The sequence below is a fragment of the Hippoglossus hippoglossus genome, chromosome 21 (genome assembly GCF_009819705.1).
Source record: "Hippoglossus hippoglossus isolate fHipHip1 chromosome 21, fHipHip1.pri, whole genome shotgun sequence".
NCBI lineage: Eukaryota > Metazoa > Chordata > Actinopteri > Pleuronectiformes > Pleuronectidae > Hippoglossus > Hippoglossus hippoglossus.
In genome coordinates this window covers 10108714-10133503 of record NC_047171.1, presented here as the reverse complement: position 1 = coordinate 10133503, position 24790 = coordinate 10108714, and the positions used below count along the sequence as shown (strand labels likewise).

General features: G+C 41.7%; 1 protein-coding gene across 2 annotated transcripts; it reads left to right on the top strand.

The window, feature by feature from the left end:
• The first annotated feature begins 238 nt into the window (after window positions 1-238).
• Window positions 239-19125, top strand: ikzf2 (IKAROS family zinc finger 2). Of its 2 annotated transcripts, none has more exons than XM_034574551.1 (9): window positions 239-485; window positions 1795-1945; window positions 3339-3385; window positions 9005-9106; window positions 11938-12129; window positions 12970-13137; window positions 16409-16546; window positions 17097-17228; window positions 18042-19125. In XM_034574551.1, exons 3-9 carry the CDS (start codon window positions 3358-3360, stop codon window positions 18845-18847), a joined length of 1566 nt encoding a protein of 521 aa, XP_034430442.1. In that variant the 5' UTR covers window positions 239-485; window positions 1795-1945; window positions 3339-3357; the 3' UTR covers window positions 18848-19125. The 2 variants fall into 2 exon arrangements, with proteins under 2 accessions (XP_034430442.1, XP_034430443.1); XM_034574552.1 differs by lacking the exon at window positions 239-485 and adding an exon at window positions 685-1579.
• Window positions 19126-24790: the final 5665 nt, after the last annotated feature.

The window sequence follows — 24790 nt, the reverse complement described above, 5'->3', positions numbered from 1 at the left end:
AAATGTCGTATATACACTCACATATGTAATTCTAAATACATTTAATAGTGTATGTCGTCGGGTACACTGTGATCCCCTCCCTGCACAAATACCTGAGCAGAGTGCCACTCATGTAACCTGGCTGCAGCCTCAGAAACAAGAGGCCCCTTGTAACCTAATCGATCGCCGTGCAGAGGCAGACTGGGTCCTCGCTCTGTCTGGATACGATTCTCTGTGTCAGACCAACTTCCCAGAATAGCCACTCCGGCGGGCGGGCTGTCTTTCTGCGCTGCGCTGCGCCGCGCTGCTCTGGAGGAGATGGAGGAGGAAGTCAGCGGTGGATTTAACAACTGTTGCTTGTGTCGCTGCTGCGGAACCCAACTATACCTTTCAGCCGGCGCTGCGTGGCGCACGCCGGGCTAGAATGAAGTCTATTCCCGGGCGAGACATTCAGTCTGGATCAATGTGCAAGTTGGTGGGGATACACAAACTCCTGCGTGCTTAAGGTAAATGAGAATAACAATAGAGGGATGGGAGCGACAGACGGACACGTGCATGAATCCGTTTCCTGTATTAACTGAGCCGTTGTGCTTTAATGTGGCCGTTCGGCACCGATCTGCCGTGAACAGGCTTCACCGACGCTTCAGACTTTGCTGGGGGCGCATGTCTGCAGCAGCAGCAGCAGCAGCAGCAGCAGCGGCGGCGGCAGCAGCAGCAGACGATGGAGCGTCTGTGTGATGAATGGAAAAGCCAGACGGGGCTCTGCCTGTAGACTGCAGTGATCGGATAACCTGTTGAATTGCAGCTGTCAGTCAGCGCCGAGCCGTGCAAGCTACACAGACCGCAACAAGCACTGCACTTAATGCCAGGAGCGGCGCGTTGGCACAACACTAGCCTCGCAGAGAAAGGGTCTCTGCATTTCTTTGCAGCTGCTGGTTTTATTTGTTTGCAGATGTGCTGCTGTTGTCTTGTCACAGCTTAACGCTCCCTGGCGTCCTCCCTGCTCCATGCGTCTCTACGTGGGCACGAGTGGACCTTATTTCTGCTGCTGATACTAATATTAACCATAAAAGTCATGGTGGACACAGTGGGAAGTGGTGTCAAAGGTGGCAGGCCTATCAGTGGGGGGGGGGGGGGGGATCTAAAAATGTCTGATTAATTGTGTTTAGGTTGTGTAAGGCTACATGTATTTTAAAGGTGGTGGCCGTGCAGCAGTTTACGCACGGTTTAATTTGCTGCTCCACCACATTCATATCACCCGATTTCCCCGCAGCAGCAGCAGCAGCAGTGACAGTGACAGCGCGCACAGGGTTCAGCCGGTACAGGACCTTGAGTCACATCTCCCTGTAAAAAAAACAAACAACCTCTGCCTGCCTACGGATTTCCAGTCCCTCGACTGTTGAGAGTAAAGCTTGGCTGCTCCCTGCCGCTATGGCTAATTCCTTAGGAACCGGTGGATCCAGTTTGATCCATCCCTCTCTTTCTTTCTTCGCCGTACCAACCTGTTGAGTCTTCCCCCCCTCAGTGCTCCCACTGTAAAACGAAAGAAAGAAAAGTTCCTAGTGAGAGGCGCTCGGGTAGTGGAGCTGCGTGACTCCTGGTGAGATGGCACAAGTGTGGGGCAGAGTGGGCGCACTGCTCGGTGGGACAGTGTCGGTTTGAGCGTGGAAACTCGACGGGACGCGTCTTTTACGCACCTGTGGGACTTTGTGGATGCGCTCCTCCTAAAACCCTCCTCACGTGAATTCCCACAGATTTTGTCCTGTAGGCCGTTGTTGAATCTTGTTGACCTTAGACATTTTTTTTCTTCTACAGTGTGATATCACTGGACGGAATAGGTCATTTTGACTTTTTCGTTTCTTGAAAGGGAGGTGGAGACAACTCAACCAGCCCCCCCCCCCCCCTTCCCTCCCTTCGTCCTGGACTGAAATCACCGACTCTCTTCGCACAGGGGAGACACTTGAAGGTAATTATGAGAATCCACCTTTAAAATGACGCGTTACTTTCTTGTTTAGTTTTGTGTCTTGTTTGGTTTGAATTCATTGATGATACACTTCTGCATGGGCAAAGTTTTTCTACATGTAGCTGCTGAGGAAGAGGGAGGGCTCATTGAAGAACTCTTAAATACTCTGAGATAACCAGGTTCTTTAATACTCAGTAAAATGCTTTTAGGAAATAGTTTAACCAAAAGGAACAAAGTAAGGATGTGGGCATTTGGCCTTTATATGTTCTTTTTCTCCCATTGATGAAAGGGTTAAGTGTCACGTTCTTCAAGGAAGCCAGCACTTGCTTTGTGGTACAAATTAGTCGTGTGCTGTAATGTGATTTACACAGAGTGTACATATATTAAAAATACCTTTGACACAAGTCATTAACTTGTATTGATCTTCCAAATTCATCTATGGTAACACAGTCTCTTTAAGTCTGGGCTTCAACTGATTTTCTATTCAACAATAACAAAGGGTTTGAAGGTTAAAGATGGATTCAAACTATAATTTGCAACTCGTAAAAATACCAAAGTTACAACTTAAAAGTGATTTACAACTAGTCAGCAACTTGAAAGGGGACAGTAGACACCATCTATTTTCAACGTGCTAGTAAATGTTCCAAAAAACATGAGGTTTAAAATCGAGGTGCGTGTTTAAGTTAATCTCTGCACAAGTCAAATGCCCTTTGTTGATTTTATTTGCTGCAGTTGCTGGTCAGAACTTTAATGATGTAATTTTTTATTTTTGAAGCAGCCCAGCTATTGATCTGTATTTATAGGGTGCGTGTAGATTTCATGTATTTTGTCTGTTTTTTTAATGGGAAAACTTTGGCTGAAGTAATCACTCACATATTATCTGCATTAATGAAATTTGCAATTATCTAATTTAAAAGTTTGTGTAACAGCAGCATAAAGTGATTGTGCAACAACTTCTACACAGACAAGAATGTACCTTCCACAGAGAATATGAAGTGGCTGACCACACACTTAGAATACTTTCGAGAGTAGCATGCTAAATATACGGGACACAGCACAGAACAGTGCCTCCATTGTAACAGAGCCCCTCAAATGCATGCATCTGTCATACAGCTGCATAGCTTCTCTAATACTCATGTGATTTTAAACTAATTCATATTTTCAGATGAATGGCGTTTGTGTGAATACTTGATGAAGGTCAATCCTGTAGCTGCGCACCGTTGTCGCACATTGTTTACACACACACACACACGCACACACCTCAGGCTGCACAGCTTTAGAAATGCACACATTCAGTTACATAATTCAAGATTACAGCATGACATGTGTGCATCTGTGCAAAAGAGGCCTTCGTGTCACAGAAACCTAAAAGACTCATTCTTTTTGTCCCCTGCAGGACTCCCTAAGCACTTGAGATGGAGGCTCCCGATGGCCACTGTGCAAGTAAGTCCTCATATTGCTCACACATTACAATCAATTCACGCTGACACTCACTGACCCACAATTTGATGACCAAGGACGGAGTCTATACGGTATCAAATGGGTCTGCGTTTTGTTGTTCTGATGATAATGATGATGATGATGACAATGACCGAGTCTGTGTGTAATTGTATTACTGTGGCTTAAGTGTTCGTGACTTGCTTTGACTTTGACATTGTTTTTCAACCTTTTGACACAAGGATGATACAAAAAACAACATTTGTGCAATCACAACAAAATCGAGGGATTTTCCCCCGATGCAGCCTTTTTCCTGTTCAACCCTTAAAACTATGCATTAGCCACTTCCTGTTGAATGCAGCAGATACTGGATATGCACTTTGTGGTGCTCCATTGCCCTTTGCTAGTTTCCTTTGGGCTGCTCTCTTAAACGTAGCACCTGCCCCCCACTTACATACTTTACTTTATCTTTATGGCAGGTAGCGGGTTGTTGATGACACCAGCGGGGACTTTTAGGTCTCCATTGGGGGTTTGTTTTTGTAGGAACACTTGGCAGGCGGGGTAAGGGTGGCGGCGGAGGAAGAAATGGAAGCTTTGCCTCTCCCTGTCAATCTGTGGGCAGCTTCTGAAATGATGGAACTGCGGAAAAACACACATATCTTTGTGGAGTGGGACCATTTGCTTCCTATTCCCTCCCACGTATTACTCACTGTATAGTAATATATGTTCAATGCATTTGCAAGGCACTGATAACTGAGAAAAAATCATAACATTGTAGGAGTCGATGGGATGAATATAGATCATCATAGATCACGGGTCTCTTTATACACATCTAAGCTCTTGGAAATAAATTGTACGAACTCGTGATAGTATATTAAAGAAAGTAAGATAGTATAAGTGGTGTTTGAAAAAAAGAATATATACAATTGATGGAAAAAGTTAGTTGAAAGTGTATGTAAGGTCATTTTGAAGGTGGCACAAGTTTGTTTAAAAGTAACTCAAAGAGTGAGTGGGGTCTAATTCGTCCTTGAAGGCACAAATTGGTAATAATTCATTTTGACCAACTTAGTTTTATCTCAGTTCTTGTTTCATTCAGTAGCTGAACTCTGAGAGTCCGTCCCAAGCTGCAGAAGATCCCACAAATCCGTTGCACTTGTAGTTTGCTTTGCTTTCACACATCCGTCCAGTTTTTTTTTTTTTACAAACTAGACTGAAATCTCTTCCAAGTTTTTTTTTTCTTCTTCTTAAGTCTTGGGTCTTAATGTTGCTGCAGGATAAACTCCCGACCAACCAGTCCATCTTCCTTTGTCGCGTGCCTTCTAATAGCAGCGTGCATTACTACTTCCTGCAGTGCAGCATTGTCCTACTAATGCATCAGAGGGTGTAGTTTGTTCAAACGCTGTCTTCGTAAGTCGTCAACCACCCTTGCAGAAATGGTTTGGATTGACTGTAAAAGCTTAATTTACCTCCATTTAAACACACACACACACACACACATAAATGATCATTTGTCAATGGTATAAAGGTAGATAGGATAACAGAGTGTATAAACTATATGTGATGATATTTTTTGCAGTTTCAATATGTGATCAATTTACAATTTCCTAAAAAAGAACCAAAACAACCTGGATTGTACTGACATGATCTGAAGCCAATAGATGCACTGATTGAATTTTCCCTAAAACTCAAACATCGATAGCAGCAGGTACGAGCTATGTTATAATAATCAACAATTTAAATCTGTCTTTCCTCTTAAATAAACACTCAGTATTATTCCTATCTTTGACAATAAGTACACACCACTTTTCTCCATCACATCATGCACCGTGATGATGTATCGCACATGCAGTTCCACTCTCTCACGTGCAGTCATTTTATCTGCATGCACATTTTCTATATATGTATCACATCTGTTCAATCTAGTTTTAATCACGTCCCTGTTTTAAAGGATGCAAATTGTCCTGTTAGTCAGCAAAGGTTGAATTTATCTTATTTCTACACAAGAAGAATTGAATAACTTGATCCTTGTTGTTAGGGTTAGGGGGCTAACCCTAACCCTAACCCCAAAATAAGTGTCATGATATTCTGAAGTTAATGATTGTATGTAATCGTCCACATAGTCGTTGTTAATGTTGACAAAAAGCTAGTTTCATTTCTGACTACAATCCCTAATAACTCTACATCTTAGCTACTTGAGCTTACGCTAGTTCTACAAACTGATCAAACAACATACCTCACACCTGCAAATCCTGAAAGTGCCAATTCAGAGTTTTGAAGCTGATGACCTTTCAGATATTTGAATTGCTTTCAGGGTTAATTGGGAGATACGACCTTCTGTTCTATCATCTAGTCATTAGTCAGTAACCTTCGACCGCTACGCTGCTACTAGAAAAATCCTTGTCCCACTCTTACCTACTGCGCTGAGATTGTTTTCAATCAGTTCTTTTAAACAGTAAAAAAGACACAGTCTGTTCTGGTTTGATGTCCTGTGTATTGCTCTAATTCGATGCTGGTGGCATTATGGTACACTCAGGTGCAAACATATCAAAGCTAACGGTAGCTGACTGAACGGATAAAGCAAATTAAAAATAATGAGCTGCATGAGTTGTCCACATAATCAGCAAATCACCTTCTGACGTCTTAACCCTGGCATAATGTCGGTTGAGTTCAGTTTCAGCTCATCAATGAAATCCATTGGCCTGTGGACAAAAATAATCACATTTCCGGAGCTCTTTCTCAATAATCAGAAGGGAAACCATATCATCTTTGAAAGAAATCTTCAATATGTCCAAATCCCCTTACACAGTACTTGTATACCAAATTACCTCAATTCACAAACTCCATTACCAGAGTGTTGTTTCCTTCAAGCCGTGTTCAACCAAACATGAATAGTGCACTTGTAGACAAAAAGCAAAGAGAGTGCATTTAACAAAACAGCAGCCAAAGATTTCATTTTTAGCTTGACCACCTTATGTAAAAGCCAACAGTTACATAAAGTATATGGAGTTTTACATATGTCATGGTTAAATGTCATGTAAGTGAGAGAATGACACAATGACTGTGAACATCAGCAGGGGTAGAATTGTAAGAGGGGAGTGTAGCGCTGTACGTGTGAGATGATTAATGACCTACATATTCCATCATTTTCTAGAAACAAATCAGATTATAACCATTCCCTGGTAATAATGTTTAATAGAGTTTAACCATGAATTCTTTACTGTTCAGATTTTAGGATTAGTTATTTGCAGATGTGGACTCTACCGTGTTTCCCCGTCTCTCGGTCACCCCCCCACACACACACACACACACACATATAGATTACCACAAATGGAACACACCACGCTCTCCAGCTTATCAGCAGGTGCTAATGTGGTTCTCCTTAAATAAGTTGTGTACGTAAAACTGTTTCTAAAGTAACTGTAAGTAGGTGAACAAAAAAGCTCTCGTTTCCTTCGCTCTGTGTAGTTTCTTATTCGCTGGGTCAGTGTGTGTCTTGAAACTGTGTCTTCAGGAAGGTTTTGGGTTTGACAGGAAAAACCAGCTCCCATACAGTGTGTATCCAACGAGCCAGAAAGGAGGACCTTGTCACTGCGGAAAGAAAAATCCAGTTCCTCTCTCAGCTTGACTTGGGCGCCGTTGGGACATTTTTCTGCAACGTATTCACGTCCACCAGCTCCACAAGCAGGCGAATGGAGCTTGACCCTGGTTGATTTTGGTTATTTTCAGAGCCTTGTCAGAGCGTATTCTCTTTTCTTGAACTTAGATACCATTTATAATTGCAACTGCTTTTTTTTGAATAAGTTGTCAGACCAGAAATTGAATGGACTCCTTAATAGACTGCCGAGAAAATGACTGTACCTTCAAAGGTATGCGTTCATTTGGTGTCAGTGAGGAAGACAGCATTTATTATACCTACAACTTGTGAAAGCATTTGTTCCTTTCCATTCGCCAGCGCAGTGAATAATCTCAATTTGGTGTGTTGTTCAACCCCGCGTCTCTCAACTGTTCAGTATCCTGATCTTAGTGTTCAGACAAGATTGACTCAGCAAATGCGGGGCACCAACGCAAAACTTCAATCCAGTCAATTCAAGCACATCTGTCGGTTTTTGTGTGGGTAAAAATGCCTTGACTATCTGTGTGGTTGCATTTGACCAGTATAACCAACATCATTTCAATGTGTCTTCTTCTGTTTGCTTGTGATTCTCTAAAGACTAAGACTGATTTCCTTTGATGTCTTCCGTTGATGCCATTTTAATGACAAATAAGACTAATTAATAAGCACCAGTATTGAATGATATAATATGGCGGTAATGCACCTTGACGTTGGTTGCCACCCGCCAATAAAACAAACAAAGAAAAAGAAGAAGAAGAGCAACATATTTTAATATTTAACCAATACCTGATGTGTGAAGGAATTGACCATGACCCTTTCATTTCTTTTTTGAAAAGTAGTTGTGTTAAAATGCTTCAAATTTGGTCGTTATTTGAGCAATTTGAACCCAGACAGCACAGCAAAATAAGTAGTCTATGCCTGAGACAGTTAAGATACGGTGCTGCTAGGCAGCCGTCAGCCTCTGTTACAGTAATGGAAAATCCTTCATGACAAATCTGGGCCTCTCCTGTCTCCAGGACAGCATTGCCAAGGGATAGCCAGTGTCGGTCACCTGAGATTTCCTCCAACCCCAACCTGTGCAACCTGAGCCCAGACCCAGGGATTGTGTCATGGACAGCGTCTCCCAGTATGCCCCACTCAGCGGGCCTGCCACCACAATGGAACAATACCACACAGGAGCTTGTCAGTTTTAGCGGAGCTGTCACAACATGAGGAGATCTGACAGAGATTTATTTTTCATGTATGACGGATCCCTGCAGACGTATTCAGCACCTACACATTGCCACGAGGCCCTTTCTGAAGCAGTTTTGGATGTAGCGTGTAGCACAGCCTTTTAATTTTTATAAAAACGCCTTCAGCTACAGCTATTGCTACATAATCTTTTTTTGTGTTTTCCAATTTGCATAGTTGTCAGTATTGTTTAGGAAAACCTTTTAAGTGTGCTGGTGGTGAATGAAGGCTCGCTGTGGTTCCTAAGGGATCTGACACCTGGGTCAGCAGGGGTGTTTGCCTGTTGCTGCTGTATTGTTCCAGTGACCCTGACTGGGCTGGTGTGTAAGGGGATAAGGGATTGAGTCGCTCTCCCTCTGAGTGGACACAAGGCTATCCATAGCCTGGGCTCTGTACAGACTGCTGAGAGGATGCAATCTGATCCACATCTGCTGGACATTATGATCCCATAGGTGAATGAAGACAGTTTAGTTAGTTGCCTTGTGCATTCTGTGGTGTGACCTCTATTAAAACAGGTACAGATATAGAAGGAGACCTGAGAGGGATGAAATCATTCTTAATCTGAGACCTCACACAAAGCTTCTGTTTTTAGAAACAACTGTTTCTCACTTTCAACATTTCTTTTCTTCATCCTAGTCTTCACTCCTGAAACCGTTTCATGTGTTTGATGAGTCCTTGAGTTTCTTTTCTCCACACAGCAGTTTTGTATTGTAAGTATTCATTGCAAACCACAGTATTGTGCATCACATTGAAGAATACTGTGTTTTCTGTGTGTCTCCCAGGTAACGGCCAATGCTCTCCTGGTAAGGAAAACGCAAGAGTTTTAGTGGACATGTCAACACCTAATGGAGAGACAGATCATCAGGGTCCCAATTCCCCCTCCGGTGAGTGCTCAATAGAAACATGCGTATGCGGTACAGCAACAGTTTGCACACACTTACAGTTTCTCATTTGAACAACTTCTGTTGTGTTTTTTTTGGTTTGCAGCAGAGTGTGCTGGGGGAGGGTGAAGTTTTTTTGGTTTTGTTGTTTTGCTCCAGACTGTCTCTGCGCCTCCTCAGGATGAGCAATTTTCTGTGTTTAAATATTCATCAGGATTGAGCAAATGAAAATCAACAAAACAAAAAAACATGATCATTGTGTTTGGCTCTTCCTTATTTTTGTGAAGTAACACTTTATGCAACTCTTTCTCAATAAAAGCCTTCCAGAGAAGGAATCAGATTACTGTGTTTCCGCTGTATGTGAAGGTTTGTGATTTGAAATAGATTTTTTGGATAAAACAGACGGTCCGGATGTTACGTCAGTGGTTTGCATGGTGGCTTGCCTTTACTGAATGATCACAATGCAAATTCATTTCTGTGTATAAGTACTATATTAGTGCAGTCCAATTTTTAGGACTCAGGAATGAAGTTTTCTCAAATAAAGAAATTGAGATAAAAATTGAAAGACTTGGTTCCTCTCAACCCAATGATCTGATGCCTTAGATTTGCTTTAGCTTTGTCACTTTGACGCTGTAAAGTAAGAAAAAGGGAAACAGAGTGAGACAGGGGAGGCCACTGAGAAAAGAAAAACTTGTTTCCCACAAGTTTAGAGATACAGGGTAGCTGACGAGGTGGCGGTTTTCACAGGGTGATACTCTTAACTGATGAGACCTGTTTGCATTATGGACGTTGCTTAAACAGTTTTGTTGCAAAAGAAAGGCTGCGTCACATCGTCTGTTGAAAATGAGCACGAAGCGCCGTCAAACTCCAAAACCCCGCAAGCTGGAACACAAACTGTGCAGCAGGTGTCCTGGTGCTGTGAATCCTGTCTGGTCGTAGAAGGGAAAGCAGCAGACCTGCTCCCTTTGGACCACGTGACACCGTGGGTGGTGAGATAATGACTGAGTGCCTTTGTCATAAAGGTGTGTTACTACCATTCCACCTTCAAATCAAATGTGAGCTTTTTCCTCAGATTCTCTGTGGATTATGAGGAGACTCTGCTGCACCGCATCCCAAAGAGCGGCGTAAATAAACGAAATTACTGCTTTTGTCGCAAAAGCCTTTCAAGTGTATCCTCATATGACCATTCTGTGCCACGCTGGAGAGACAGATGCAAAAAGATGCAAAAAGAGCTGAATAGCGAGGACGTTCAGGTCTGCTCTGCGTTGCCAGGATACAGCTGTTGAAGACATGGGTATTGGTGTAAGTGTTGTGCACAAACTGTGGCATTGGAAACTCACGGCATAAGTTAAAAGAATGCAGTTGCTTTGTGGAGATTTGTCTCTGTAGTCTATACAGCAGAGAAGGAGATGTTGTCTGGATTCCTTCATTTCTTTTTACTGGTTTTCTGAGAGTTAAATGAATGCAGCTTCTCCAAAGCCTGAGGGGACAGTTGATGGATGAAATCTGCTTTAGTAAAGCATCCGCACATGCTCACGATGTAATTATTGCCCCTGTGAATCCCAGAACAAGATCATCAGGTTCAGTAGGTAGTACCCGTCCCCATTCACGTGCATCTTAACCCATTAACAACAACAAGATCCCTATTTTAGTGTAAGATGCAAAATCTGCAGGCTCATGACTAGGATTCTTAAAAATGTTTACTTAACGGATGTGAAATCAAACAAGCGAAGCATGCTAAATATTTTAATATTGTTTAGCATAACAGATTTTCAAATGATGACGTACTTCATATTGCTTGATTTTGTAAAAATGGAAGTTTTTTCCTGTACTTGTGTGTAAATGGCTGTAAATTCCAAGAGAAAATAATTCCTTTATCTCAGAGAGCAACACTGAGGTGCTATTGTTCATGTAGATGGCCAAAATGCATCCATCCTAAACTTTCATCTCACGTTACGTGTACAGAATAAGGAAATTACAAGCTGATCAACACACCCAGACATGTCGGCTCGAGAAGGAGCTTCTGTATATCGTTCTTCTGGTTGAGTGAAATGTTTACAATATTTACATCCCACAAGATTATCGGGATTAGACTGGAGGTGGATGTAACCAGGTGTAGCTGTGTATGTTGTGTGCGCATTGTCTCCTATACTGGACTGTTATTTTTTGTGTGTTTCGTGTGTAGTGTTAGCGACTGATAACTGGAAACTCCAGGTGGTAAATAGTTTCCCGCCGCAACCACCCACACCCACACCCTCCCACACACACACACACACACACACACACACACACACACACACACACACACACACACACACACACACACACACAATCCTTTGCCCTTGTCATCCAGCCGGTCTCCCATTGCTCGTCAGGCGTTCTAAGCTACAGGGCCTCTGACACTCCCTTTCTACACGGGGACGGCCAGGAACCAGACCAGCCTGTTTTCTCTTTTTTCTCTCTCTTGTCACCGTTTCGGTCCATCCATACTTCCATCTCTCTATGAGTTGAGTTGCTAAGTTACAAGGATGGCCCCCCCGTTCCACACGTCCATTAGTGTTATCTCTGGCACAGCTATCCCGCTTAAGTCAACACGTGTCCAGTGCAGATCAATCCCTCCTACCTCCAGTCAGTCCAGTACACCCTGACACTACAGCACAGCCTTTAAAGTCCACCTCAGTTCCACAGAGGCTACTCATGCTCCAACCCTAAACCAGTTCAACTCCATCATGCAACCCAGGCCCAACCTGGGCAGGTTGAAACGTAGAAGCATGTCTATGGCTCTCCCAATATCTTTGCCTCTCAGGATTACTATTTTGTTTTTGCTCTTACAGAACTGAATATTAAGCAAGAGGAAGACACAGCGGAGGAAACTGACGACAGAAGCCCAGCACTTGAAGAAATAAGCCAAACAGGGGATGAAGTAGTCGTATTGGAGGAATCCATGACCGGCAGTCCGAGCAACGCCCAGGATGGATTATCTGAGCTGAACACGACGGCTGATTCAGGAAGTCGGCAACCAAATGGTACCGATCTGTATATTTCTAAATGCCATTAAAAAGCTAATAATGCTTTATAGAAGCTGTCTGGTATAATAGGTGCAATTAATATTCCGCACAATTTTCCTCTTTCGGACCATTAAAGTCAGGGCGGTGTGTGTGATCTCACCCCCGAGTGAGTCACGAATCATTTAGTTTTCCTCGACAATGGGTGTGTTCCTTTTCGGTTTGTTTGGTTTTTTTGTTTGAAGACAATGGGTTAGACGTGGAATTATGATCAGGAAAAGAAAAAAAAATCCTTGGAATCCTCCGCAACCTGTTCCAGCTGACGCCACGGCTGCTCTGGTTGTCACAGCACTAGGATCACATTTCTCTTTTCCATCTGCCTGAAGATCAGAAGATTTGCTCTTACATCAGAAGACAGTGACTGCGTGCACTGGAGTACATCATTCCACAAAATGAAATCCACCCATACGTTCTCTGCAAGAGAGATAAACATTTTTTTCAGTCAGCAGTGAGAGCCAATGTGTCACTAGTGCTTCATATACTGTATCTGCAGTAAGCCCATTTCATTTGATGTGCATATCTCCAGAATGAATTCACAACAAGTGGGGGTTTTTTTTTATAGTATTTCATGATTTTCATCAGTATTCATCTACAGGAAGTTGTTGAAGGAGTCACATGAGGACAATCTGATAAATTCGATATTTCATTTATCGTTGCCGCAGCAACAAGAACAGAAAAGGAGAAGTTTAATGTACAAGAAAAAAAAAAACGTCTTTGCTGGGCTGTCGGGTGAGGGTTGTTCTGAAAAACGTCTTCCACGATGTGTGTGCAGTATTGACTTCCTGTGCCTGCCTCCATTAGGTGAGAGGCCATTCCAGTGCAAACAGTGTGGTGTCTCGTTCACTCAGAAGGGAAACCTGCTGCGACACATCAAGCTGCACACGGGCGAAAAACCGTTCAAATGCCCCTTCTGCAGCTACGCCTGCCGGCGGCGCGATGCCCTCACTGGTCATTTGCGAACTCACGCTGGTAAGACTCCTCCTCGCCCTCTTATCCTCTCTTTTTTTTTAATCATCCACTCCTGTTCTGGATTCATTGATCTGAAGAGCTTTAGAGATCAACCCATGATGTTTTTAATGCTGGGAAATATTTATTTTTAGAGATATTTGAGACGGACCCTTGCCAATTTTTTTCTTTCCTATTAATTATGCCCACACTCTTCAATTCCTTAGTGTGCTTCATCACCCCAGCCTGACTCTGGCCTTCATGGTATCTTGAGTATTAAGATCAAAGACCTCTAAAAATATACCTACAGAAAGCCAAACCATGTTGCACCAGGAAGAATGTAGGCCCTTACTTGATTAAACGTGATAAGAGCCTTTGTGTTAAATGTCATTTTTCCATTTTTCATATAAATAAAACACTACAGGCTTTGTAAGTACCTCTCAGATGTTCCTTTCAGATATGTCTTCCTTCTAAAGCTTAGTGGGCTCGTGTGTCTGAACTACAGCCATACAAGCTGGTCGGTGACTCTCTGTCTTGCATTGTTACATAGATGAAGTGGTGTGTTATAGACGGCGCTCTGAGTGTTTTGTGGTTAGGTACCAAGGACATGCTGTTGCTTAGTGTCTTGACTCGCTCAGGAGGAAACTATCAGTTGAGAAACATGAGGGGAGTGTCGCCTGTCTGTCTTAACTGTAACCCACTTTTCTAAATATCAGAGAGGATGTGCTCTCCCCTCTGAAATGAAGGTCAGGCCACAAAGTAATTTCTACCTCTGATGCCCCCATGGGGTTAAGTTTACTCATTCATACTAGTCCTCCTGGTAGGTCGAGGAAACGCAGGGCGAGTTGGACTTGTTTTGTTTTGACTTTTGCGTGACAGTAATCTCGAAAATCTTTTTTACACTTTTCTTGGCATACATTTTTTTCAAAACCATCAACCACGACATTCCCCCCCCCCCCCCCATTTTCACTTCCTTTATTGTTCAGATGAATTTGTTTCTTACATCCTCCATCTTTTTTTTTTTGTCTTTCCTACTGTAAAATAATTTGTATAAAGTTACTCCTGTCTTTCTCTGGTCGTTGAGGACAGTAAGGAATCTGACGAATGCTGAGCGGTGCTGCTCAACTACTGCCTGGTCTCTGGGGAGCTGCGAACCTGGCAGCTTTGGCCCGGTGCCCTGCCAGGAAGAGCAGGTGTTGCAAAAGAGGGAACTAAAGCATAGAAAGTGAGGTCAGGGGAGGGAAAGAAAAATGCGAGACAAGAGTTGGAGCCGTGTGAAGAAAGGAACAGCCGAGCGAGCGTTCTGCATTTGGCCACAAGCCTGGTTTAAACGTTGTTGCGTGACATTTTTAATCTGAGGCACTTTGGTGAAATGACAACACAGGAAAATCGCAGCGTCACAGGCAAATGATTTAGCTTTTTGTAAGACAGAAGGAAAAAATTCAAACCAGTTCCCGTTTATCAGCCAAATACGATCAGTCAAGTGAGTGTGCAGTGTGGGCCATTTGCATGATTAAGAATAGCAGAAGAGAGGAGGAGTCTTCATGGCCCATCCAACATCTGCACAAGACCGTGTTGTGGGTGGCTAATATAAATATGAAAAAGTAAATGTGTGTGTGTGTGTGTGTGTGTGTGTGTGTGTGTGTGTGTGTGTGTGTGTGTGTGTGTGTGTGTGTGTGTGTGTGTGTGTGTGTGTGTGTGTGTGTGTGTGTGTGTGTGTGGACATGAGCCACCGAGAACAAGACGCTAACACTTGATTCAACATTCAACACAAAGTTTCACGTCTGGGAAGCAGCAAAACTTTTTCACTCACTGTAGGAGTGCGATGACATCACAGGTACACACGTAAAACCTGAACTAACTTTAATAATATTGAAACCCTTTTGTCGTGAGCCGCAACTTTTTTTTTAAAATCTGTTCTCACTCAGAAGACACTACAGTTTGATTCATAGACCACACGAGAATGGAATGACACACGTTTTCACAGTCGAAAAAATGACTGATGGTGACGCTCGGTAACAAGTTTGTTTTTCATTTCACTTTCTCAAATAATTAAGACACAGTCCTGGAAAGAGAATCAAATATTTACAGCTGGAATACTCTTGACTTATTGAGTGTTTTTTTTTGTATTATTATCTTAAAGAAACGCAACATCCTCTTTTGTGAGAAACTCACACGCACGTGTAAACTACCACCTCTACCCCGTGTTGTGTGTGGGCCTGTGCTTGTATGTGTGTCACCATCTTCTTGCCTCAGACTGAAACAACAAGTTTTGGTTTTTTCTCTGTTATTCCTCCGTTCTCACAGCTCGTCAGCTCGTCTTCTTCTAGTAATCACCGTCACCATTATGCCAGCGAATATCTCACTGCTGATCGATGCTCATTGTGGTGCCTGGTTCACAAATGCGTGGCCACCAGTTCACTCACATCAGTCCCTTTATGAGTCATTCCATTAGTTTTGAGTAGCCTATATTCAACCACAGGACACAGTGTCTGCACCGTCTGTCTGAGTAAGATTAGCTTTACATGCAATCGATTTTCTACACATTTTTTAAATAAACTTTGACCTCAATACGAAAATGCTCAGGCTTGGTGATATCCTTCACCTTCACTTGGCCATTATTGGCCTGTATCTGTTACAATACTACTACTACTACCAATAATACTTCTTCAAATAATAATAATGATGATACATTTTATTTATATGTTGCTTTTCAAGGAACTCAGAGACACTTTACATAGTTTTATATTGTTTAGATCAGGTGACAATCTCTGTGGGTATTTGACCACCTCTCTTTCTTTTGTTCATCTTTTAGTCGTCTTTGTTTTACTCAATCCACTCCTACAGCGACCGTTTGTCTAAGTGTTGAACTCGATGGAAGAATGGATGGGCTGAGATAGATGTAAAGGATATGTCGTGTTATACGTTTTTCCACTTGTCTCGGTAGGAAGGAATTGAAATAAAACAGAAATGGCACAATGAATCACACTCCACCTAGTTAGTTTCCTACCGCCATAATGGGATGATCAACTCTGCTGTTCCCTCACGCTGCTGGGCCCCAGCAGTGGGAGTCAGCTTTATGCTTCAGAGAGCAAAGTATCTGCTGACTTCTGTATGCAGCAACCGGTCGCCCACAACTCTGTCTCTCTGTCTGGCAACTGTTGCGTGGAATCCTCACACTGTAGTAGTGGAACACCCATGATCTCAGAGGCTTCGCTCTCTGGTTTGTTTGTAGTACTACGCACTGCACACGCAGTCAATGACAATAATGTGCCTTCCCTTGGATGTCTTTTAGTTGGCAAACCGCACAAGTGTAACTACTGTGGGAGGAGCTACAAGCAGCGCACGTCTTTGGAGGAGCATAAAGAGAGATGCCACAGTTACCTGCAAGGTATCGGCCTGGATCCCACTGCCCACACCGGCCCTTACACAGGTAACTTGTTCGACTAAATCTGAAACCATGGAGGAGATGACGGTGGTTTTAATGTGTAATGGAAAAAAAAATACAGTGCCATGAATTACATTGTAACAGCTGCATCTCAGAGGAGAAAATAGTTTACAGAATTAGCATCTATTATTTATTATTATCAATTTACTGGAAATGATACAGTTGTATGATTTAATGTAGGTGGGAGAAATAAACTTAAACAAGGACCTAAAGGAAAAAGACAGATTCAGATCAGAGACACCTAGATACATTACTACTTTAATACATTTCTTTCCATTGTTTTCTTATTTACTACTTTTTTGTTTTTCAAGTGTTCCAAAATTATTGCTTTACAATTTTAATAATTTAACTATAATTAGGAATTTGTGTGGCACAAATATAAGGTTGAGGTAAATTCATGGATGAATTTTAGGCCATGATTTAAAAAAAAAAATGGTTATGAAAAGCTGGAAAGGTCCTAAAAGCTACAGTATATAAAAGCCCATTAACATTTCCTTTTCTCTTTCTATTCCCCTTCCCCTCTCAACCTGTCAAGGTGAAGGTCCTAAAGAGCCGAGGGCCATGGCAGAGGCGAACGCCATGGCAACGTTCGATAGGCCGCCCGTTATTGAGAGGCTGCATAGCAACGTGGGCAAGAGGAAGAGCACCACGCCTCAGAAGTTTGTAGGTGGGTGTTTACAACATAAACGGCTGATATTCAATGGTTTTACCTTTAACCTTTATCTTGAATGTGGAGATCGACTCCATGAGAAGCAGCTGGATGTGAAAAAAAGCAGTGTGGAGTCCTGCACTGGTGGATTTCCATGCAAATCATTATTATGTTGTCAGGTCAGGTCACATATTTCAACTGAACTTAACAGACTCTCCAAACTTACTGACTGAGTAATGTGGACTTGCAGGACTCTTGGAATGTTTTATTTTAATCCTCACACAACAATACACCCGAACAGAAATCTTCTTTATTAAGTTGAAATATTCTTGGTTTTTGTGTTTACATAATTTCAGTTTTATATCACGCAGCGGCCCTGCCCTACTTATGAACACAGATATTTTTTTCTGTATTTGGTTTTATTTGCCACACTATTAGAAAAAGAGCAAACTAGAGCAAACACATGACTGAGAGGCAAGGAAATGTTGTTTTTTTTCACTGTGGTTAGGCACACCTGTGGCTTTGCCATTGCTCTTATCGAGAGAAAACAGCTCACCGCATCCCTGTTCCGGAGGGGTTAAACAGTGCAGTGGTAGATGGATGGGGCTTTCCACCTCATTAGACTAGTACATAAGCAGAACATCGTGCACAAAATATGAAAAACAAGCACTGAAATATCAGAAACATATACATTTGAGAGGCTAGAACATCATGTATCGCTCTTGTTTTCGTTCTTTATGTCTTTTGCCGCTTAAATTATTATGTTTTTGTCTTAAAACTTAAAATTGGCCTCATCCTTTTAAATCCACACATTTGGTCTGTTTCATGCAGGTGAAAAGATGGTTCGCTACAGCTACCCTGATATAGGCTATGAGATGGGCATTAAGTATGAAAAGCAGGCTGAGCTGATACCTGCCCACATGATGGACCAGGCCATCAGCAATGCTATCACATACCTAGGATCGGACAGCCTTCGGCCCATGCTCCACCATACAGGGCCACCTCTCTCTATGGCCGACGTGGTGCCCATGGTCAACCCCCTCTACCACCATGTCCTGCCAATGGGCCAGCGAACAGAGCATCCGGGAAACTGTGATTCGATGCCACCACATCGGCCTCAGTCCCATAACTTCCCCGGCCACCCCACCTCAAATGGCCCCACTGCTCTAACCAGGCAGGACAAGCCACCCCGGTCAGGGCACGAGGAATCACCCAGCAACAGCGGAGCGGACTCTGCTGACTCGGCTCGGAGCAGCCCTCAGGAGAGGCAGGGCTACCATGGGGTCAACCCCCCTCCTGGCCTCAGGTCTCGGGTGAGTCCAGCGGTGATATGCTCAGGTGAGCGGATGACGGAACCATCACAGAGAGGGGGGATGGGGACTGGGCTGATGCGAGTGGCCGCAGAGAGGCCCGTGAGCCAGAGAGGGGTGCGGGTGTTTGCACGAGAGGGGCAGGAGTTGCGGGCCTTCCAGTGCAGGCACTGCCAGGTGCTGTTCCTGGACCATGTTATGTACACCATCCACATGGGTTGCCACGGTTACAGAGATCCACTGGAGTGCAACATCTGTGGTCACCGCAGCAAAGATCGCTACGAGTTCTCCTCTCACATCGTCCGTGGTGAACACACCTTCCAGTGAAAGGATGCGTGGGAATTAAGAGGACGACAAAGAAGGGAAAGGAGCAATAGCCTGATATCCATCCTTCTCCCCCGACCTCTGAGACTGCACAGCTGAAGAGCACTGTATACAAGTGTAGCACAATCAAAGACTTATTTTTAAGCTACTTATTGTGAATCAATCATATGAAGGTATGGGCCAAAGACACATTTTCTACATATTTAATTAATAATTAAATATAGAAGAAGGAAGGTAAGTTCGTGTATTTTGTATAAAGCAGCTGTCAAGATGACTTTGACTATTTTTTCTCTTTGGAAATGTCTCCTTTTCTCCTTGTTCCTTCAACACCTTGTGGGCTTCATGTGGTGGATGAGATTAAAGTTGTTTTGTTCAGCACCAGTGACATGAGTCAAGTATAACAAGACTTCTAGTCTTAATTCTAAAAATAAATGAATACAATAAATAATAATAATAATAATAACAAAGGTAGTTATTAATAATACTATTATTATATTGAATTGGGCAACTTTTTGTGGCGTATTTTACAGCCTCTGTGTAGTTTTGTTTTTTGTCCATGACATCGCTTTGGCCAGTAATGTTTTCTCTTTAAACAACAATGTGATGGTATGGATAACTGGTGCTGTGTTGGGCAACCAATTGAAAGGAATCGTTCAGAGAAGTCTGAGGCTTCAGGTGAAATCTATGAAAAGTGTTGGTACAAGTAGCAAATGAGTAAACACACACAAAAAACAGTTTTACATCAACAATCTACAATTTGTATATACATATATTTACCTATTGCTAAATGTTATCAGTGCATATTTGATCTAATTGTGAATTTGAAGCTGAAGTCAAGAAAGCCACAACTACCTCTCAGCAACCACTTTGAGATTAGCAGATGATGTGAGAGCCTTCATTGATACATTTTTACATCTCGACTTACGTACTTTTTTGTACATTAGGGCTTTTTTTCAATCACAAATCAAGCAAAAATAAAAAATTTCAATTTTCACTGGCTGGTACAAACCTTTTGGTGCCACTAATATCAACCTTGACTTTAGACAAGAGGCTTTTTCTCGTGGAAATTATTTAGATTTTGTGTGTTGTGTTGAATGTAGTCAAATACAATAGACAATTTTCTAAATAAATCCAAGATTTAAAAGAAATTCATTAAATATTTCAATAATCCCACAAAGTTACAGAATTTAAATTGTCATATATTTGTAAATCAAATCTTTTCTACCTAATAGACTAACTTCTATTACGACTTATTTCTCTCCACCGTCATCATCCTCTATTCAGTTTGCACTTAAAAGGTTGAATTGTTGATGAAGAAGCAAAATCCCATTGAAAGGATAGAACACACAGTGTAGCCTCACGGTTCTTAACCTTGAATCATGATTACTTGTGGGCTGTGTTGCTTGCAGTGTTTGGAACCAGCTCAATCGTGTAACTTTGAGTATCCCAGTTCGTTTGAAACTGGCAGCCGGGGGGGGGGTTAAATAACTGTTTTCTTTTGATCACTTTATGATGGTTTCTGGGAATGGAAACCCCTTAAAGGTACCTCACTTTATGCCATAGGTCTGACTCTTTAATGTTGTCCACTTTGTTTTAAGTTGAACTGGTTTGTGTGAGTGTTGTGGCTCTTTTTTCAGGGTATTGGGTATAGAAACGGGTTCGGTCGGCCTTCTTGTTGTCATTTTCTACTTCGTTAAATACCTGCTTATATGTGTGGTTTGAATGCCGTCTCTCATCCTATTTGTACCTCACGACAAACACAGCAAAACATCACAGAGCAGCTTTGTCCTTGGCACCTTCAAATGTTGCCTTGCACAGCTCGAAATGAGGCTGAACGCTTATAATGTAGTAGGAAGTGAGAGAATTCTTCGTGTGTATTTGCATGATGCCGGTTTTAATATCAACATGATCTTGTTTGGCTGCTCATTCTCCGCTCGTCACAGAACACTTGAACCTTTCCTCACTCTTTGAATCTTGCTCTTTTCGCAATGCTGCCACATTAATGTACGACCTTTAACAGGCAGCACGATCGAGAGGAATCGTGAGTTACCGCATAGTTCTATTCTAAAGGCACTTCCAAAAAACTGGTAGCATTCCTAGTCACCTCTGTGAACCTGCTCCAACATTAAAAGCTCGTGCATGTAACACGGAAATGACGAGTGGGGGATTTTCACATTGTCCAATCGTTCTGCAGTATGTTGAAGTATTCAGATTTTGACCACAGGGTCAGTTGCAGCTCCTCCAGAGTTACCAGCTCTGCTATTGAGAGGACTCGGACAGTGGACTATGCACTCTATGTTACATTGAAGTGTAGGTTGAGTGGAGAACCATCCGTGACAGAACACACAGCTCCTTTTTTTTTTTAAAAGAACAATATTGAGGTTGCACATTGGGAAATAAGACACCACACAGGCTTTGCTCCGCTGTCTGCTGCACACGTTCTCTTTGATCGTCACGTCGGGTCCCCATCGAGGTTTGACATTATTCATTTGACACTGGTCGCTTCTTAAACATAACAAACACTTGTTGACTCTCTAGCGTTAAACTCAGCGATCCACTTGTCGATGTTCGATATCTACTTTTGATCAGAAGGCAGCTTTTTCTCTGTTTACATTTTTGCTTATCCTTTGCGTGAATGGTGCCCAGCTGGCATAAAATACGTGCTGCCTGTATCGGCACTGGAAATTGTTTACAACTCGCAGCTGTAATATTGACTCTATACATTTGTCTACTATATTAATAATGTATGAATCAATCAAACAAAAGATATATATATAATCACGTGAAAGCCCTATCCGTTCAGACAGGGGTCCTCCCAAAAGAACATATCTTTTGAATTATCCCAAGGTAAAACCAAGGGATTCAAATTTTTCTATTTATAATTATTTACTCAGTGAGCCCTCATGTCCTATGAATGTGGGCGTTGTCACCCTAATTTGTCATTTAATTTGTACATAAATATGTTCCCCATGTTAATGTTGTTATCAGACATCCTTTGCAGCCATATGAACAAAAACAATTAAAAAAAAAAAAGAAGGTCTTCTGTCAGCTCTCCTTGTCGGTGAGGAGTTTACTTGAAAATCGAAATCATTGGTGTTGCTTCACACGGCGGGGGGATGTTTTCCTTTTTGTACATTTTGAAAGTGAATGTGCTAAATGTCTATTTTTCTGCTGAAATGTTCATACAAATAGTGAACTTTGTGTGTTTTTTTAAGTTGAAAAATGTTTACAAAAATGTAAAAGGCAGGGTTCAGGTATATTGTATTTTTTAAGAAATAATATATGACCGGTGTATATTTTGACTTTATCAAAAGATGCGTGCCGATTGATCATCTCGGATGTTGACGACAATTTTCTGATGTGAGGGCTCTCAGGTATTTGCATAGGTTGTGAATTTTCATGTCCTACAATATGTGATTTATTTATCAAAAAAAAAGATGCACATGAATTAAAATTCTTTGATCATTTCTCTTGACTTAAATCAGTCCAGTACTGAATGTGGTGAAGGACGTTGGAGGATTGTTCAGCCCCTGTTTTTTTTTTTATTTTCATCATCAGTAACAGTACATGAAGACACACTGCAGTGAAGAATACAATGTATATTTTGGAGGCATGGGTTTCTCTCTATTAAAGACATGATTTTACTTCTTTTCCTGTTTTGTGAATTTTGAAACAGGAAGTGAGACATATTGTTGTATAGTTTTCTTCAAAACATGCAAACTGTATCTTACTTGCAATTAAAAGATTTTATTGTGAAAAAAAACCTGCAGTGCTGAAATCGTGTGAACATGTGAGAGCGAATCAGGAAAAAAGGAATTAAAAAGGTAAAATGTGTCTTCAGACGTGACTTGAACACTAACTCACTTCTCTGCCACTCGTTTTATTTGATTTTTACTTGTTATATCTGTGACTTGGACCATATTAACAAATCGGTTTTGCAAAATGAAGTGAAAATTCACCATGATCAGATAGTGAAGAGGTTATTAAGAGACATTTACAACTTGTTTGAGATTCCACCTGTTTTATTTGAATGGAAGTGTTTAACAGTCACTCAGAAAATGTGGCCTTATCACTGCAGGTCACTGTGTGTCAGCCCACGGTCCAAAGTCATTTTTCTGTCTCTGCTGTTTGGTTAAATGAGAGGCTCATTCAATTACACTGACTGTATGATTTAAAAATCCCTGTGGGAATTCTATTTTCTATTCCATTTTCTGTTTTCTATGGAAGCCATAAAAGGTCAATTCCCTGAACATAAATCGTGAGAAGTAAAAGATGATAAGAGTGAGACAAATTAAGCCTGACTGTGAAGCACGGGGTTTAAAGAGCCAGTGCTAATAAAAAATACATAGAAAAATGACAAATAACAATACACAGTGGATTTAATAAATACAAAGTTGACGTGCAGAAAACATGACCACACATGAAAGTCAATAAATCAACAACATGTACAGCCCAATAAAAACAAACAAAAAACAGCAACACTATTATCAATACAAAAGTAAAAGATGTGTGTATGTGATGTGCAGATGCATTCGTGTGTGTGTGTGTGTGTGTGTGTGTGTGTGTGTGTGTGTGTGTGTGTGTGTGTGTGTGTGTGTGTGTGTGTGTTGGGGGTAATGATTTTATACACCTGAGCCATATTTATCAATAGTTCACAAATCATATCTCAAAAAACAGGCTAAGGAAGCTATATACATTTTAGTTACTTGATAAATGTTTTAAATATTTTAACTATTTCATATATATACATTGTTGGCCTTTCACAGAGGTCAGTGGATTGGCTGATTTTATTTATTTATTTATTTATTTATTTATTTATTTATTTATTTATTTATTTATTTATTTATTTATTGCCTTTCACAAAACTTCAAACCCTCGGCTCGGTGTGCGCTGTAATGCCTGGTGTTTGTTCCTTCCTCAGTCTTCATCTATGAACAGGTGGGCGCCAGAGCTTGTTGAAGCCTCTAAATGTCAGAGCAGTCTTCCTCACCCCCTTACTTCTTTAATCTGTGTATTGCACACACACACAAACACACACACACGCACACATAATCGCACAGCCACACACACAAAAATCAAAGCTGCCTGAGGGCGGTATAGCAAAACTGAGACGTGTAAAGCCTGCGCAGACCCCAAACTGTATCTTTTCATCTTCAGATTCTTCTATTTACCTGCCTGGCAGTTGATTGTTTGTTCCCCTCCAGATCATATCTCAGTTTGACTCACAACACAGGAGTGATACACCTGCTCTCGCTTTGTGGTGGTGTTCTTCTGGTAAAAGAGAAAGAAGATTGCATTCGTTTTTCAGACATTATTAACCAGGGTTTACTGTTGCTTTACTTACAGTGTATGTGCTGTCATTGTTGGAGCATGCAAAAATAATTCTGAAAACTGTAAACCGTGACAGAAATACTCAGACAGAAATACTCGTGATTGAGGGGGTTTGTCATTGTCACAGAAGAGAATTAAAAAAAAAAAGGTGTCAAACTCTCAACAGTCAATGTTTAGAAACACTGTCCTTTGTGCGGAGGAGTCAATCGTTTGAGGGCTAGATCACCACTTCATTAAAAATAATCCTTAATGTCAACTGTGGCTTGTGGCTCACATGAGGATTTGATGCACTATAGACGATCGATATTAGACAAGAGCAGAGGACGGTCTGTGCTTAATATTATGGACGAACTCGCTGAGTAAAAAAAAACAACGCGCTCTGCATTTAAGACCTCTGAAAATACCAAAGCTCTTAGAAATATGTTAGCAGCTGCCTGTCAAACATGTTATTAGTAATTCACTATTAACTGTGAAGTACAGCGTGGTCCATCGTCGGGTACAACAATACAATATGCATATTTAGAAGTGCTTTATCTCTGAGATCTAAAAAAAGGAACTGAGGAGTCAATGTAGTGTTTTTTGAACCATCGGTGAGGATGAACCTGCTGGAACCAC

What these genes read in the sequence shown, in the direction of transcription:
- ikzf2 (XM_034574551.1), top strand. Translation starts at nt 3,358, where the DNA reads ATGGAGGCTCCCGATGGCCACTGTGCAA. An exon ending in TCCCGATGGCCACTGTGCAA is followed by an intron (nt 3,386 to 9,004) that starts GTAAGTCCTCAT and finishes TGTGTCTCCCAG; the next exon opens with GTAACGGCCAATGCTCTCCT. An exon ending in TCATTTGCGAACTCACGCTG is followed by an intron (nt 13,138 to 16,408) that starts GTAAGACTCCTC and finishes GATGTCTTTTAG; the next exon opens with TTGGCAAACCGCACAAGTGT.